The sequence below is a fragment of the Schistocerca gregaria genome, chromosome 7 (assembly GCF_023897955.1).
Source record: "Schistocerca gregaria isolate iqSchGreg1 chromosome 7, iqSchGreg1.2, whole genome shotgun sequence".
Lineage (NCBI taxonomy): Eukaryota > Metazoa > Arthropoda > Insecta > Orthoptera > Acrididae > Schistocerca > Schistocerca gregaria.
This window is the reverse complement of record NC_064926.1, coordinates 436729181-436748358: the sequence shown is the minus strand read 5'-3', so window position 1 is coordinate 436748358 and position 19178 is coordinate 436729181. Positions and strand designations below refer to the sequence as shown.

The 19178-nt window shown below is 39.6% G+C and overlaps 1 protein-coding gene across 1 annotated transcript in view; it reads left to right on the top strand.

Moving 5' to 3' along the window:
- The window catches only part of LOC126282098 (protein YIPF1-like), a 32491-nt gene extending 17818 nt beyond the window's left edge, over positions 1-14673 (top strand). The window contains exon 2 of the mRNA XM_049981557.1: positions 13961-14673. Coding sequence (XP_049837514.1) covers positions 13961-14441 — 481 coding nt within the window. The 3' untranslated portion in view covers positions 14442-14673. The remainder of the gene's footprint in view (positions 1-13960) is intronic.
- The last annotated feature ends 4505 nt before the right edge of the window (positions 14674-19178 follow it).

Here is a 19178-nt window from a genome sequence, read left to right as displayed (position 1 = left end):
AAATTTCAGTAGCCTCATCTCTGGACGCAGTCTACTGAATTCCTTTTTTAAAAATATCTGCCACTTATTTCTCAGACCAAATGTATTTAATATCCGGAAGAGTACCTTTCAAACATTTTGAGTAGAATTCTGGTGTTTTATTTCGATATCTACTGAAATAGTTCACTGATGCACTTATGTCTTTTCTTTTAGCTGCCATGACATACATCAAACAACCCATCATTCTCTGTATGTTTTATTTTCAACTATATCACCACAAGCATCTTTACTGCATTTTACAGGATTTACAATTTTCCGTGTTGCATCTTTTCAATAAGTTTTCAAGATAAACCTTTTGACTAAGAAAAATTTTGCCATTGGATTCATTAACTAAAGCTCTGTTGCCACTGAGTCTAGATCCACTCTGCTTTAGCCCTGGAAAACTTCCAGTAACAGCTGGGAAAGAAAAATTTTCAAGCACATTTTTGCTACATTTACAGAATTATTAATGTTATGCTTTGATGACACTTTTAACTCTGCACTTGGCCGTAATACAACCTGGTTTCCCACATCTGTAACAAATATATTATATATTTAGAATGAGCATTGGTTGCATTGTACATGCCTTGAGACTTGGTTGTCACTTGATACTTCCTTTGATCTTGCTGCAAGACAAATGCTGTCAGTGTAGGCAATTCATTCTAGAATTACTGTTTTGCTTCTTCATCTAATAGTCTATCCTTTCCAGAGTCAGTTTTAGTTGCTCACTTGTCAAGGTTCCCAGCATAGGAAAAACTGTTTTGTATTTTGGAGGTATTGTTGGTAATAAAGTGCACACTGTATCAGTTCATTCAATATTAGCATCCGACACTTTATCAAACTTCAAAAAATGATTTTCAGGAGTACCAGTATCATGAAACTTCATGGTCAACAGAATTCAAGCTGATTAGCCATACCTTTCTGCTCAAAAGTGTTTGAGTTAGTGAATTCTGTAAATCATGGGTAGTTTCCTAGTCCTTGGCATGCTTCAAATAACTCTCTGAAATTACTTGGATTATTGGTGACTTACACTGCTTATTGTTTTGCTAAGTTCTCCCAGAAGAGCTTTCTTCTGTGAACATTGTTCAACTGAGTAATCCAGGTGAGACTAGACTATTTCCACGTTTGACTCTTCCACAAAACTCAGTAAGTCCAGTTCACTTAGAAGTGTTTCAATCCTAAATGTCCAGTTGCAGAAGTTAGTGCCTGAATTTGGTGTTATATTCTGTAAGTTTTTATTACATGTGTTATAGGAATTGAGTTTCATCTCTCCCTCTCCCCCCTATCTAAATGCTGCTATTTGAAACAATTTGAATTAATTATGTATAGACATGCTAAGGGCAGGACTTTTAAGTTATCTGAAAAGTAACCTACAGCATTCATAGGCCTACTTCTTTGTAAGAGAGAGTATTCTCATTGCTAGTTGCTTTAACTTAAAAAGAATGAGAGATTCAGAGCTATTTTCCAAGAAAATCAAACCATAACCAATAACGGACTCAAATGGGACATGGTACACAAGCTTTGAAGTGTGTACATTAGTTACATCAGTTACTAATCTCAGGAATGAACAGACTTTGGTAAGCATATCTGTCACAGTTTCCAGTGTATTGTGTCAGTGTTGTGGAATACTAGAAATTTAGTGTCAGTTATTGTGCAAATTTTGTTTCCACTAATACGTGCATCTGGACTGGATGGAGTGACTTTTTTTCCTTGTGTGGAAACTCATGTTTTTTGTGCAGGTATCAATAGAATGTTTGTCTTGGGCCAAGATTGCAGGAGGATAGTGTTTTTGTGGCTATTTCTGGGAGTGTGTCCTTCTTGCCAGCTATCAGTATATTTGTGTTGACTGCATACAGAAATGAACTAACTTTGGTTATGTCTTCTGGAAGATCATTTATGAACAGTGCAAAGAGGACAGAATCAATAACAGGACCCTGTAAGGCACCATAACTTGTACCAAGTAATTTTGATTTGTAAGATGTAGCTTCCTTAGAGTTCCTGATTTCAACAAACTCTCCTTCCAATTAGGCAGTCCTGCAACCAGGTGTTAGCAATACCTCAAACTTTTATTGGCCAGTCTTTGAAAGCAGCTAACCATGTCAAAATGTCAAATGCTTTTGATTGGTAACGCAGTATGATAACTGCTGGTTGCTTGTGATCTATTAAATTTGTGCATCTATCAAGAAAGTCATGCAGGTCCTTGATGGTGGATTTATTTTAGAAAAATCCCTATTGGGAGGGCTAAATAATGTTGTTCATGTTTAGGAAGTTCTGTAGCCTAGTTGTAGCAGTATGCTGGAAAGACCTTGGAGAAGGTGGACAATAATGTACTTGGCCTATAGTTGGCTGCCTCCTTTCTTTTTCACTTTTTTAAAGCAGTGATAAACTTTTTCCTAGTTTAGATTGTCATGATATGCTCCCTCCTCCAACGATGCATTTATGATATCAGAGAGGTGCTCATGCTTAACTTTATTTCTTATAATATATTGTATTTCTCCTACTGTTGTTGGATGTAAGAAAACTTTGTTCAAGGGAACATTTATGGTGGGGAGAGTGCATATAGTGTTCTTAGTGCCATGAAATAGCTTCTGTGGAATTACTGAGAAATATCTACTAAATTCATGTCAACATTGTAGGTGTAGTTTGTTATTTTTCAATCTCTATGTGATATAACCTGTCTCTCTTCCAGTCTGTTTATTGATGATGTCCCAGAATGCCTTGCTTTTGTTGGAAGACTTTCTAATTAGAGAATCACTGTATGATTCTTTTGCAGCTTTGATTATTTTCCTACACAGTTATTTGTATTTCTTGAAATAACACATATACATGTTGTGCTATTTCCTACATCTGTTTTCCTCATTTTGGGCAGTGACTTCACCTTAGATGATAAAACTTTAATGCCATGTGCATGCAAGAATTTTTCTTTTACAGGGTGATAACGTTTACTCTTTTTGGAAACTGATTAGTAAAGTAACACTTTGAAGCCTGTATGAAATTACCAAATTCATCATGTACTGTTGAAGCACTAAATTCATTTTTCCATTCTTCATTTTGCAGGTCAAAAGTAAAATTGTTTATATTGGTGCTGTTACAATTCCTTTTTCTCTTGGTAGTCAGCATTGTGGTAAACTAGCATGGATAGTATGTGCAGTGTGATCTGAGAAGTGCAGCCAAGCTCTGTTGTTATGTGATTAAGGCTACTAATTATCCTAGTTCTTTCCACAATTTGTTTTTGTATGTTAAGGGAGGGCATTAATATAGACCAACTGCAACTTTGTCAGATTCTATGAAAAATTCAACACAAAAGTCACCACATATTATTACATTTCATCAACTATTCTGGCATACTTTCTCTGGCGAGGAAGGCAGGGAGTCACAGAAAGTGGTACAGTTGCCACTGGGTAATTTCAGTACTGATGATGTACATGAATATGTAAGTCTGTAACCCCTGCTAACTCTATATCTTTCTCTGTGGCATATGTTTCACAGATAAGAAGGGGATTACCCCTATCATCATTCTTCAAGCATACACAATTTCCTCCATTCTTAAAACCTTACTGGGAATACTGATGATCTAATCTAAAATAAGAAGTATGAAGCTATGTCAGCTCAGACTCCTTCAGCCAGTACTCATTAATTGTGTTATCACTGGCAAGAATTTCAAGTTCACGTAATTTATTTCTCAGCCCCTCAATATTGTGATAGTATATAAAGGCAGTCTACTTCTGCCTGCTGTTGTTCACACTTGGACAGAGATCGCCTTTTACTATTGCCTTTTCCAGGAAGGGAGGTCTGTCCATAAAAAAATTTCAATATTCGCTGCAACTTTCCTTGCCCTTGCAGACTGTCTTGTTTTGGGTCTCTTGGGAACATCTGTGCTGGTGGTCTCTTCTGCTGTGTCTTGAACATCTTCTCGTGCTGAACTTGGCTAAGCTACATTTAATTAATTTAATTAATTAATTCTATTCAACTTTGCTTGAATGGCCGGAGATAGTGGTTACGTATGTGTGAGGTGTGTGTGCTTGTGTGAATCTGTCTCTCTCCCTTTCTTTTCTGAAGAAGGCTTTTTTGTGCCTGTTTGCAACTCAACATGTCATCTTTATGGTGAGCAATTCATCATTTTCATAATTAAAGATACCAAGTGACTGCATTAAAATGCTAGTCATGCATAGTCTCAAGAGGGATCATTGAATAGCTGAACATAATTGCCTGTATCATTAACTTCGGTTTCCTACAGAATTGTGAAATGCATTGTACACTCCTTGATTATGAGAAATTTTGAAGAATGAAAATCTCCCCTGTAAAATGACAACATTAATTCTATAAACAGAGAGCTTGCAAAACTCAACTTATTCTGTTCATCCTTCAGATTCAGAGCATCATAGACAACAGCTCCCCAGGTTGACTTTCGGAAGGCATTTAGTTCAGTCCCCCCACTAGCATTTACTAAACAAAGTACAAGCTTTTAAGTATGGGACCATATTTCTGATTGAATTCGGAACTTCCTTGATGAAAGAGCTTTCAACACATTATTCTTGAAAGGGCGAAATGAACAGATGTAAAAGCAACCTTGGGAGTACTCCAGAATAATTGTATAGGGCTGTTACTGTTTACAGTGTGTGTAAATGGCATAGTATATTATGTCAGAAGCTCCATGAGGCTGCATATGAACAATACTGTTGTCTGTAGGAAGATTTTAATTCTGAACGACTAGTGAAATGCAGGAAGACCTGCAGTCAATCGATGATTGATTCTGGGATGGCTGTTGAACATAAATAAGTTTAACTTATTGCACATAAATAGGCAGAGGTATAAATCAGTGTTTGATTACACGGTTGGTGAGGCATCGCTGAAAACAGAAACAATTATAAAATAATGAAGAGTATGAGGAGTAACCACCTGGAGAAATCTGAAGTGGAACATAGTGTGTCCAGAACTGGGCAAGTCTGGCAATGACTGCAGAACCACGGTGGCTGGCCGATTGATCAAGAGTGTCAACAGTGAGTCACCCAGGAAACAACAGGTGGAAAACACAAGAGAACAACAGACAACAGATCACACTTCTGAATAACAAGTCTAAAGGGTAAACCAAGATAAAATACTAAGACTAGTGAATTCAAAAAGAAGACAATAATGTGTACTGAAATCCATATGGTAATACAGGGAAATCACAACTAATTGAAGGAGCAGTAACACTCCTGGCTTTAGAGGGTGGTCTCAAGTCCTGATAGGCCGGCCAGACAGGTGTGGCTCAACACAGCACTTACCTCGGTGCCCAGAGCATTCGCAATTGCAGCAGCGCCATCAAACAGCTATGATTGATGTCCATACTATCTGGTGGGTCTCCAAATGCATGAAGCCAGGATACCAGATGACTTGTCCCTGCAATGAGTATGTATGATCAGAGGCACCCTGGATGATGCTGCAGAAAGCGAGCTGGTGGCATTGGTCGAGACCCGGCATAGAAGCTCACCAGCGGGGAGGAATACTGTAGGGCACCTGACAGCATGAGTGTGGGCAGTGACAGCCAAGAGGATGGAGGTCACACTGAAACCTCCACTTCCATACCTGTGTCCTTGGGAACAGCTTCTAGGCATGAGAGTGGAAGTTGTGCCCTAGCCAGCATGGGAGTTTGCGCCAACCCCCTTGGAGTGTCCATTGTAAGATGCTGCCGGAGAGCGGCAACCAACTTGTATAGTACCCACGAAGGTTTCATGGCATTTGAGCATGCCCACACAGCTGCTCGTGCAGACACTGCATGGTGGGCCAGATCTGGGTTTTCGTCGGCTCTGGGGCAGGAGGTGGAAGGCAGTACGTCACTGCCACCCATGGAGTTGATGACATGTCGTAACTGATAAGTGCTGAGGAACAGTGTGAAGCAGCCATGGGGTGGAAGTACCCACCGCTTTCAGCAGCATGAGTTGCTTAGAAGTATGCGTCATACTCAGCGCTTTGCCATAGGGGGAGGGTGAAACGCTGAGCTAAACAGATGCTTGATGCCATTGGAGATGCAGAACTGTTCGAAAACTGCCACTGTGATTCTTCTGGACCACTCATGTGGTCCTAAGGACTCCGTTAACCCTGCGGCTCTCCGCTATCATTTCCTCTCGATATGTACCAGGGCCATAAAGTGGATTACACCGATAGCTCGATGGCTGATGGTCACGTAGGCTTTGCGTATGTTCATGGAGGACACATTGAACAGCACTCCTTGGCAGATGGCTGTAGTGTTTCCACTGCAGAGCTGGTGGCCATATCTCGTGCTCTTGAACACATCCACTCATGCCCTGCTGAGTCATTTCTCCCATGTTCTGACTCCTTTAGTAGCATACAAGCTATCGACCAGTGCTACCCTTGCCATCCTTTGGTGGCGTCCATTCAGGAGCCAATCAATGCCCTAGAACGATCCCGTCGTTTGGTGGTGGTTCTGTGGACCCCAGGACACATTGGAATTCCAGGCAACGAACTTGCCGACCGGCTGGCCAAACAGGCTATGCAGAAACTGCTTCTGGAGATGGACATCTCCAAAACTGACCTGTGTTCTGTCTTGCACCACAGGGTTTTTCAGCTTTGGGAGATGGAATGGCATAACTGCATGTCATTAAGGAGACTACGAATGTGTGGAAGTCTTCCATGCGGGCCTCTCTCAGGGAATGAGTTGTCCTCTGCCGGCTCCGCATTGGCCATACGTGGCTACTGCATGGTTACCTGCTCCATCACGAGGACCCACCTCGGTGTCACCAGGACTCACATATGATGGTCGTCCACCTCTTGCTGGACTGCCCACTTTTAGCCGCTCTGCAGTGTACTTTCAATTTTCCTAGCACCCTACCTTTGGTGCTGGGTAATAGTGCCTCAACAGCAACTTTAGCTTTACATTTTATTCATGAGGGTGAGTTTTATCATTTGATCTAAGTTTTAGCTCATGTCCTTTGTCCCTCTGCATCCTCCACCCTAGTGCTTTTAAGGTGGAGGTTTTAATGTGTTGCAGAGTGGCAAGCTTCTCCTTTTTATTCTCATGGTCAGCTAGCCATGGTAATCCGCTCTCTTGTTTTGATCTCTTCTACATGTTCCATGTGTCTCTCTCTGTGGTTTTCTTGTCTGATGTTGGATTTTGTCCTTTTTAGTGTTTGTTGCCCTTCTGTCATTCTTGTGGGTTACTCCCACTCTTGTGGAGTTATTTTAATTGGAACGAGGGACAAATGACCAAGCAGTTTGCCCCCCCCCCCCCCCCCCCCACCACCACCACCTCTTTGAAGCCAACCAACCACATTCTCATGTAACTCCCCTTTGTACTCCTTCTTCTACTCTAAGTGTTCCAGTACCAATAATTATTAGATTCTGAATCTCCATTTACAACCCATATTACCCAATATAGTTCCCTCAAAGCTACTCCCTATCTTATCATCTTTTGTTTGTGACTTTGGCATGTATGTCTTAACTATTTTATTCCCAATTGTTTGATTTTAATTCTCGTGAGATTAATAGTGTTACTTTCTGAACTGTTCATAGTAACTCACACTTTGCATTAAGTTCCCATTCATAACAAATCCTACTGCAGTTATACCATTTTTTTGACATTGCTGCTGTTACTTTATATTCACCTGACTATACCATTTTCTGACACTGCATATGTTACTCAGAATTTACCTGACTGGATGTGTTAATCTTCTCTCCGTTTCACTTCACTGGCTCCTGCAACATCTTTATTGAGTTTCTGAATTTCCTTCTTTAGATTTCCTAGCATCTGTGCATGTTCAGACTCCCGACATTCCATGCTTTGACCCATAGAACATTACCCTTCCATTGATTATACTTCAGTCTTTTCCTCGCGGTCAATCCCACACCTTGGGCAGTCTCCCCTTGGAGATCTGAATTGGGGGATAATCTGGAATCTTATATCCTCTGTATGCATATAATGTGTCTTTAATATATTAATTCTGTTTGCGGCACACTCATCTCTTTTAATCATTATGATTCATCCACCTATGTGGGCATTTTCCAACCCAAAGGGTGAAGGGTGCCTCGAACCTCTGTCCATGATACGTTGACTGAAAAGAGAAATCATATGTTCTGTTGAAGTTTTCTGTGGTGTTTTTATTGGTATTTTTCATCTTTAGGTTTCCTTTGTTTTGTGTTTCGTATACAACATATCATCAGTATTTCTAGTGGAAACGGCACCCCATACAAAATTATTTCTTGGTTTCTACAAGTTTACATTTTTATTCATTTTTCATCTATTTTAATATTTTCTTTTTTTTTCAGTGAATGTGCATTTTTAATTGTTCTTTAGATTTTGCTGAAATTCAGTTTTTTTGCCCACTCGAAACCCTCCTCTCCCTTGGAGATTCCGATGATTTGTTGTGGTTGGTTGATTTGAGGGAGGGAACCAAACAGCGAGGTCATCAGTTGTTGTGTTTTGGTAAGGTAATTAGCTGCATGTTTCAGGAATCATAATTGTGGGCTGTAGCTTTGTTTTGAAATATGTCAGTTTTTCAGTACATTTCCTGTAAAAAAAAATATGGTAAGCTGGTGACCTTTTAGATGATTTCTTGAAGGTGTTTTGACATGCATACATACTTACATACATACATACAGTGCTTTTAAATTCTTCTATGGAGTAATGTTCACACTTCATTCATGATGTCATGCATTGGTCATTTTCTGAGTTTCATATCTCTGTCATGTTGATGACATCGTCGATCTATTAGTGGGATATCAGATCATTCACTAACCATGAAATGATAACGTTCCGTTGTTTGACATTGTGTGTGGGTCTGCACCCAGTACCGGGCTCAAATGTTTCAGCATTTGTGTTCATCTGTGGGTTTCCCTTGTTGCATTGATTTAAATCCACTGACAAACTAAAAGGTACTTGTACTCTGCCCTGATGTCAAGTTGATCTCATGTGGGAAGACCAGCTAACACTTGAAACTTCTTCGCAAGTAAAAACTGTGTGCTGATCACAGAAATGAACTCGGAATCTTTGCCCTTTAGGGGCAAGCGCTCTACTGACTGAGCTACCCTTGCATGACTCACAACCCTTCCTCACAGCTTTACTTCCACCACTACCACGTTCCTACCTTACAAACTTCACAGAAGTTCTCCTGTAAAACTTGAGGGCTGGCATTCCTGGAAGAAAGAATACCATAGAGACATAGCTTAGCCACAGCCTGAGTGATGTTTCCAGAATGAAATTGTGAATTCCCTAGATCACTTCAGGCAAATGCCGGGTTGGTTCCTTTGAACGGGCACGGCCGATTTTCTTCCCAATCCTTCCCTAATCCGAGCTTGTGCTCCGTCTTAATGACCTCGTTCTCGACGAGACGTTAACCACCAATCTCCTCCTCCTCCAGAATGAAATTTTCATTCTGCAATGGAATGTACACTGATATGAAATTTCCTGACAGATAGAGCACTTATCTGTGAAAGACAAAGATCCCAGGTTCACACTTTGGTCTGGCACACAGTTTTAATATGCCAGGAAGTTTGATATCATCGCACAAACAACTGGTGAGCGAAAATTTCATTCTGGAAACATCCCCCCAGGCTGTGGCTAAGCCATGTCTCTGCAATATCTTTCCTACCAGGAATGCTAGTCCTGTAAGTTTCGTAGGAGAACTTCTGTGAAGTTAGGAAGGTAGGAGATTAAGTACTGGCAAAAGTAAAGCTGTGAGGAAAGCTGGTGAGTTATGCTTGGGTAGCTCAGTCGGTAGAGCACTTGCCCATGAAAGGCAGAGATCCTGAATTCAAGTCTGAGTCCAGCATAGAGCTTTAATCTACTAGGAAGTTTCATGTCAGCACACACATTGCTGCAAAGTGAAAATTTCATTCTCCCTTATACTTATTTGTTTTACCACATAAGGTGTATGTATATTGTTCCAAAAGTCTTATACGGAAGACACATATAGTTTTACAGTGTCTGCAAATTGTCATTTTGGCATCATTTTAGTATAGTGTTGAATATTTTTTCAGAAGCCATAATCTGGACACACCTTAAGAGCCCATATAATTTGAAGTTATGTGGTGTTTCATACTTAGTATGATTAATTTGTTCTGTTGAATATAGCCACCTCCTTTAGCTATGTTGTGTACTTGTTCTTTTTTCATATCCTACAAAATAAATAAAGTAATTCTTCAGCTGAAGTGAGCATTAAGAATATTGTATAAAGTTGTGTCTAAGGATTTTGGAATCCTTGCACTAGCTTCCCAGTACATTTAATCTTTAATGGTTTGTGTTTGTTACAGTAAAAATATGTTTCAGCCCAACTGTGATGTACACGTCCTAATACAAGACAGAAAAATAATTTTTATGTAGAAGTTACCTCTTTGTTTAGGGGCCATAGTGGAGTTATGTGCTACGGTGTAAATGTATTCAACAAGTTCCCATCTAATATAAAGCTAGAAATCAGGGAGTCCAGTCAATTCAAAGAAATTTGAAAATGTACCTTAGTAGCGACTCGTATATCTAGATTCAGACAGTCGAAAGTTATGTTAGATATGAGGGTCATCCAAAAAAATAAAGACCTTTTAGTAATACAAAATGAGAAACACAATATTTATTGGAAAAAGCCATCCTTCGCTTCTCTATGTACTCACCTTTTTGTTGTATCTGGTCAGTAGCTTCCACAATCCTATGCTGTACTCTTCTGCCGCCAATTTATTAAGCCAAGTGGTCGGAGAGCGGGCCCAGCATTGACATTCTTGACCCAATATGGAGTCACCTTTCTAGATCGGATTGGGACGTGATGGGACCTGGCTGTCTGATATCTCCCCAGAGAGCTAGCGCCAGCCACTTGCATTGCATGATTTAAAAAAAAAAATACTGATAAAATTCAAAGGTGTTCTATTGGTCACTTCCGAAGTATTTTGTTTGAATTCAGTGACCACCTCGCTTAGCTAACGGGTGGTAGAACTTTTTAAGTCTAAAGCTCATGACTAGATGCAACTTATATTTAAATGTAGGAGGTGATTATTTAGAGAAGTGTAAGAAGCTTCATGTATGTAACACAATTGATTTTTCTGAATAAATATTCTGTTCTTCGTTTAGTATGACTAAATAGTATTTGTTTTCTGGATGACCCTTGTACAAGGCAAGTAACAGAATTCATTGTAAAGTTACATGACATGTTTTAGTGTATTGTAAGCAGGCCTCTGTTAGCTCTTTAATATTACTGAGGAAACAGTAGATTTTTTTCTGAGTAGCAGCTTTATTTCTAATTTACTTGATAATATTTATTTGGCATAATCACAAAAATGTTGCCAAACAGTATAGTGATAGTTTATTGTCTATGCAGTGTGCAGATTTAGTTGTAAGAGTTGCTTATGTATACATACCTTAACTTGTTTCATGCCACTGAAGGTTCACGTTCTCAATGGTATCTGTAGAACACAATGAATGAATGATTCTGTAAATAGACGGAATAAAATTTGAACAGAACACTAAAGACAAGAAATGGAAAGTAGACTTTATGTGGTGGTGTTTTAAATGGTACCATATGGTGCCTGTTACATGTATCTGTAACCCACTAGTAGACATTAATATGGCATCTATCCAACCTTTGCCTTTATAATCTCTTGGACTCTGCTGGGGACACTTTTAATGAGCCATTCTTCCTCACGAATCAGAATCGAAGGAGGTTGTAATGCCGGGGTGTGGAGCAAAATCAAAGTTCTGTCTCACCCCAAAGGTGTTCCGTTGAGTTCAGGTCAGGACTCTGGGCAGGGCAGACCATTTCAGGAATGTTTCTGTCTACAAATCTTACCCCACAATTGCTGCTACATGAAATGGTGCATTGTCAAGCTGATACAGTCAGTCATTGTCTCAGAGCTGTTCCTCTAATGTGCATTGTATGTGGTGCTGTCAAATGTGTTCATATGCTTCCTCATTTAGCAGTTTCTTAAGTACAATAAGGGGATCAAAACGTGACTACAAAAACCACCCCCATACCACCTCCTCCAAACTTCACTGTTGGCACTACACATGATGGCAGATAATCTTGAACAAACTTTTGCCAAACCCGAACCTTTCTCTCAGATTGCAATAGGTTATAGCATGACACACCACACCAAATGATACCTTTACACTACCTGAAGTGTCACTTTGCATTGACTACAGAAATGTGTGGCTTATAAGGAGCTGCTCAACTACTGTACCCCATTTTTATTAACTTCCTATGCACAGTTGTTGTGCTAGCTGGACTGTAGGTAGCACTGTGGAACTAGTGAGTGATTCTTTCCATTGATTTCATGTAATTTTTTACAAGCATCCTCCACAGTGCTAGATGTCACTTTCCATCAGTATGTGATCTCAACCAGCATTTGGCTTAGCTGTCATTGTTCCCCCACATTTCCACTACACAATCACATCAGCCACAGTCAACTTGGGCAGCTTTACAAGGGTTGAAATGTCCCTGATGGATTTGTTATTCGGTGCCATCTGATGACTAGTCCACTTTTGAAGTCAAAGAGCTCCCCTGATTGAACCATTTTGCTGTTACTGTTTCTCTACTGACAACACAATACTCACTTTTTATACTGGCAGCTCCACCTCTTATAACATCTAGCGATCATGAAAGCCACACATGAACCTAGCTGTTACAAAGACAAAAAGAAACACAGTAAAAAGCTGTTTACTATTTACTTCCACGAATAAGCTTGTAAAAAAGCTAAACCATGCGCAGTGTATGAAATTAATACTGCAGCTGTGGCAAGTGGTGCTGTTTATAACTAATGCTGATACCAAAATGTGGTTCTATACTATATTTAGTTCTTATAGTGACCAGTACAAAGGCAACACAGCGGAAGGAAACTATTCTAGACAAATTATCATTTAACTCACTATTAAAGTGAATATATTTTGTCACAAAGTTATATGTGAGGGTGAGGACACAAATCTCATGTTCTTACACACTGACATATGGTGTCCGAATGAACTGACACCTATGCATCCAGGGAAAGTGGTCTGCCTCTGTTTCAATATTCCTTGTATATAACATTGTGCTTGATGGAGGAAATTCACCTGTAGGAATTATATCAGTATTTCAGGTGCTGGTGGCTGAAGCATAAAAGTTATCTACAACTACATCAATGTTCTGAAAGCCACAGTACACTTGTTGACATGTGATACTTTGTACTTTTACAGTTTGCACCCTATCTAATTGCAGTTGTGATTGGAGCAAGTAGAGAACATTAATTAATCATGTTTAGTGTATCCAATGCAGAGAGAGTAGTTTGAAGAATCATAAGGATCACATGAAAGCACAAGAAAGATTCTCTCTCCAGGAGGATAACAATACGTGACATATGGTATTGGCATTATGGTTGTCCTTTGCATAAATAATTTTGCTGTAGATCACTTAAGGACATCCTTTGGGTTCCAGAGTCATCAAGTGCAGAACCTGGAACACAAAATTTCATTCAGGGAACTCTGTGTTCTGTGTCTGATAATAGCAGTAGCCGAAACACATCTTACGGAGAAAATATCCTTAAGTGATTGAAATGCAAATTGATTTATTTGAAGAGTAAAATGACTGAAGTCTCATACATGGAATTTGTTCTTTTATAAATAAATATATTTACCCTTTAAGCTGTCTTGGTTATATTTCCATGGGTGGTATTCATGATAAATGTTGCGATGTGTAAGTGTGTCTTAAAACAAAAGTTGTTTGCACTCCCGAAAATATATATATTTATGACTACATGCTAATTTTTACAGATGTGAATTGTCAATTTATTTGTATGTAATAATACCTGTATCATGTTGGGAAATAGGCTGGCACCTAAAGTTGAATATGCTATAACTTTCTCTGCATGGTGAATGATTATGTTTTCTTATACAATAATTTATCTATTTTATTTCATCTCTGTGAGTAAACTGTATCATTCTGTTTGCTTCTTTTCTCTTTGTTGAAGATACATTAATACTCTCAAATGTTCGCAGGTATGATTTTCACATGGTAACATATGCGGCAACAGCAGTATTTGGCTACGCATGGGCTGCACCGGCAGCCTTGTGGGCACTTGCAAGATGGAGAGGTTCATCAGGTGGAGTTAGCTTCCTTGAATTGACATGTGTATATGGATACTCACTGGCGGTGTTTGTACCACTATCACTGGGCCTGGTTGGGGCAGCAGCATGGCCATGGCTGAGGTGGTCACTGGCGTTGATTGGGGCAGCTTTGTCATCACGAGCCCTGCTGTCAGCAGCATGGCCAGCATCTGCTGGAACACGACCCCGTGCTCTTCTGCCAGCTCTTGCAGTCGGCCTACATGCTCTTCTAGCAGTAGTATTTGTATTGTGTTTCTTTCATGGATCCCCAACACCCTACACTTCTGTTTCCAGTAATGTTTCACCATCCATTGAGTCTCTGTCTAAGGCTGTTGATGTACCCGAACAAGTAACTACAGCACACTCTGGGTGAGTGCTTTACAACATTAATGTATCTCCTGTTCACACACTGTATAAGTTACATCTGTGTTTTTGAACACTGGATATTTTTCCGAGTGAATGCTGGATATTTTTCCGAGGTACGGAGAGTGTAAGCTGCATTTATGTAAAGTCTTTCTATGTTGTAATGTGTAAGCACAAAATTATTGTCAAATTATGTTCTGTATCAGTATCTGTTGTAAAAAATAAAGAACAAAAGATAAATATTTATGTAATTTAATAAAGAAGAAACTTGAACTATTGGCAGAGCAATTTAAAGATGGTACCAGACTGAAAAGAGCTCATGTGCTGCAAAATGATTGTCATGTGAACTTCTAGCATAAGATATAAGACTGGATAAAAAATATAGATTAGTTGAAAAAATCAACAACCAGTTGCACAAAAGAAATAATGTGATAATTATTATCTTCTGAAGATCAGCAATAGATGTCTGAAACCAATAAAGAAATAAAATTTCTTTTGTGCAACTGGTCGTTTATTTTTTCAGCTAATAGACATGCAGTTGCTGAAAATAGATAAAGTACTAAAAAATATAGGTATTTGTAGCTACACAATAGCAACAAAAAGGATCCTTTAACAAGTGAGGCATGGAGTCTAAATTTCATATACTCTTGTTGTAATCATGTCTGCAGAAACAAGAACAAAAAACACTAACGTCACAGTCCAGAATCTTGTGGCACAGATAATGATTAGGCTTCGCCAGATTTTTGGTGTAACTCTGGTACCAGCTCGTCTTAGTCAAGTCAGTTACTTCCTTGTTGTCACACAGTATTTTCATAGGATCCTCTGTGGAGTTCAAAGGTATTTCCTTAGGTAATCTTGGAAGGTGTAGAGCTTCCTGATATAAGGTCAGGACCATACATTTTACCTCAGTTGTTAAGACTACTACTGGCTGTCTATTACTATGCCAGTATTTGCTGGTCCTTGAAATTTAAATAGCTATCCAGTCATAGTCTTTCTCCAGGCCAATTTTCATCACAGTAACCTATGATGTGGCAGTTCTCTCGTAATTTTTATGATGCTATGCCAGGTGTGATATTTGTGATACTTGCAAAGGATGCAAATTGTAATCCCCATATACTACAAAGTGGGTTCCTGAATGTAACGCTTTCCACCATAAAGATTTGCCGTGTACGACAGGAGGCAGCTTGCTTACTTCATCATATTATAAAGATGACTTGCTGTCATTGTCCCACTCGGTTTCTTCTCTGATGACTGCAGCTTTTAACATGCATGTAACAAACACTCCACTGCAGAGTGAAAATTTCATTCTGGAAACAGTGCATTACGGAGTGGAAAATGGGAAAACCTCAACACCATTAAAAATGAGAATTGCAAAATAATTGGATGCCACTTTATTTTCTTTATTCATAACATTACAAAATCAAGGAAACAATTCTGAGAGCCAGTCTACTATTAATGTTCACAGCAAAGTTTCCAGATACCAATCATTATTTCTCAGGCACTGTAAAAAGTCATAAATAATGCTTCACACAATTTGAAGATCAGCATAAGATCATATATGTACTTTTCTTGGGGCAACTTTTAGCAAATTGTTCCATTGTTACACAAAATCACACTTTGTACACTGAATCTGGTGTTGCCTCTCCGAAAACTGATTGTAGACTCTTCCACATGATCCTAAGATTAACGTGACATTGCACATATGTCATCCAAGATAGTTTCCAACAAATTGTTCCCTTTTACATGAGATAGTGCCTCATACACGGATTTACATGTTCTCTCTTCAGAAAACAACCATAGACTCTTAGTAAGCTATCTTCAGAGACTGGTACCTGACCTATTCAGGACGTGCTTGTGATTGGTTTATGTTGTCCACCAATAATTATCAATAATAACAGAAATTTGCAGTTAGTTTCAGAGTATAATTTGAGAGTTATTGAAATTATTGTTAACAAATTGTGTGCAGGTAACATCAGCAGCCCAGTTGGAAATGTATACTAACATTCAGTCAGTAAATCTAAATAACGAGATACGCTTGTTGATACCAAGCTTCTTACGTGAATCCTTGCTTTGTCTAGAGATTCCAGCACAATACAACTTCTACTCACCCAACCGTTCTCACGCTGTAAGATGTATCTGTTGCATGATGCTATGAGTACACATCTTACTTGCTTATGGCGATTTGAATTATTATAGACTGTATGTTAAGGAGAGCAAGAGGGAGATTGGAGTTTAATACACTATTGTAATGCCTATGTTTTACAGTGCATGCATGTCCAAAGGAACAGGCACAGTGGCATCTACAGCTGTTGTGAAATGTACTTGCAGTTATGAGTATGGGCAACAATCAGCTGTATAATGTAGTGATGACAATGAAAATTTATGCCGACCTGGGATTCAAACCTGGATTTTCATTGTTATCTTTCCATTATACTGTTGATGATGGTCTATAATCGCAGCTGCAAATACATTTCTTGCATTGGGGTTTAATGCCCTGTTGGCATCAAGTTCATTAGAGATGGTGCACAAGCCCAGATTGTTTCACAGATGGGGAGGGAATTGGGTGTGCTCTTACAGTGAAACCCCGCCAATATTTGCCTGGAAATCACGGAAAACCTAAATTAAGATGGCCAGATGTTGATTTTAACCGTTGCCCTCCCGAATGCGACTCCAGTGTGCTAGTCAATGTGCCACCTTGCTTGGTTACTTTACATTAAAGTGAAACAACAAAATATAACAGTGTATGGGCGGAAATATGGAATATACACCACACTCCACTTTAGACAATAGGAGATTCATTTCTGGCCATATTCAGAATTGAGCATACGTTAACCTGCCTGTTGTTTCACAGTAGGATATGTTCTTTACAGCTCCTTGCTCTTATTACATGTTCTTTCCAAAGGAAGCATTCTGGCATTTACCTTATACAATTTAGGGAAACATCTGCTTTACTTGCAATTTGGTCAAGTAGGTAGACTGTAGTTTAGACTGCCTTTGCCCAGATTTTGTTTGGCATATTTACTGAATGAAATGTGGTTGGCTGTCAAGAGGGAAATGCATGAATCCTCCCGTGATTACTTTAGTGGAACATTACTGAAGAATCTCTCCCAAAGTCCAAACATATTCCAGTCATATGTAAAGGCTATTAGTGCTGTCAAAGTTAATGCCCATACACTCAGGGGGAATAGAAAAGGACAAAAATTAGGGGTAGCAAAACATAGGCAGAAAGGCTGACCTCTGTTTTCAGATGTTCCTATAGAAACAAAAATCCAGGGATATTGCCTTAATTTAATTTTCGAATCACTGTAAAGATGAGTGATACAGGCTTTAGTGACAGTGGTGTTGAGAAACAGCTGAAATGACTGAAATTGAAAAAAAGCTACGAGGTCCAATAGAATCCCCATCAGATTTGTGGCAGAGTTAACTCCCTTTTTATTTTTTAGTTTCTTTCTTTTCTTTTTTTCTTTTTTTTTTTGCATTTGAAAATGTACACCAAAATTAGTATACTAATCTTCACGTATTGTTCTAAGTGTAATGAACCAAACTGTGCCTATAACTGCAGCACTAAACTCCAGACGTTGACCACTGCAGTCAGTGACCCATGCCAACAAAGCACCTTCTGCCCCAAGTCACTTGTGCACTCCAACCTACTTCCACAAGGCAACGACTGAGTCCTTTGACATCAACTATCTTTCAAGAAGATTCCATACGGTGGGGAATGCAGCAGCACTACTACTTCCACGTGATCTGTCTTCAGACAGCCGTGTTTATGCCCCCTGGAGCCAGTAAGTCACCATCAGACAGCTTGGCTATGTTAGAACATCCACCCTTTGTCAGATGCTGCTGTGAAGACATTGCCGTACCTGTGATGCAGCTGCCGTCATGTTCACTGAGCCTCAAAACCTTAAGTGCTGCCTGACTGCACAGTCTCTTGGTAGCCTTTCTCTTTGCTGCCACTATGGTTCTAATTGCCAGGATCTTGCTGCCTGTGCATGTTCAGAGGCTTAAACAGAGGTTCTCCTAACTCCATGCTGCTGGAGGCCGTCATTCGTATACACAGTTCTGCAGCTAAAGGTCCAGGGTTTCAGTCCCTTTCACTTGGTTGCTGCCAGCCGAGCCAAGTCCTGTGACTGCCACTACCTTGCCAGCTGATGTGTCGGCATTGCCAAGTAAGTACTACTGCCTCCTCGCGTGCATACACTGCAGGGCCATCTGCTGCACCTACTTTACCAATGCAGGGACGTCAAGGGTCGATGCCGTTGATGAGTGCATGGAGACGTAGTTGTTCAAGCTTACTGAAATAAAGAATTGTCATATATACCAACTGTCTTTCTTCAGTCACTCCCTGTGGACACCTGTCTCTCTCGCCAGCCACATGAATCCAGGGTGCCTAGGGGATAATGCCAAATGCCTTGGACAAACCAGAAGAATGGCTCTTTCACCACCCCATATTTGTCATTGCACACCCAACCCACTACATAAGCAAGTTCACAACCTTGACTGTGTTGTGGTTTGCCCTGATTGTATTCAAAGATTTTATGAAGTAGCATATACCCCAGTCAGGAAGCAGTAGCCAACCGAGACAGAAGCAGCAACAGAGAAGTAACCACTTTTGTGACATTTACGAGTTCCTAACCAGGAGAAAATTTTATTATATCATCTGTGTGCTTTAATAGTTTAGTTTGAGTTTCTGCTTGTAAGTTTTAATATCTAATAGCCACAGTTCTCACGTTTTCTTCTGTGTCAG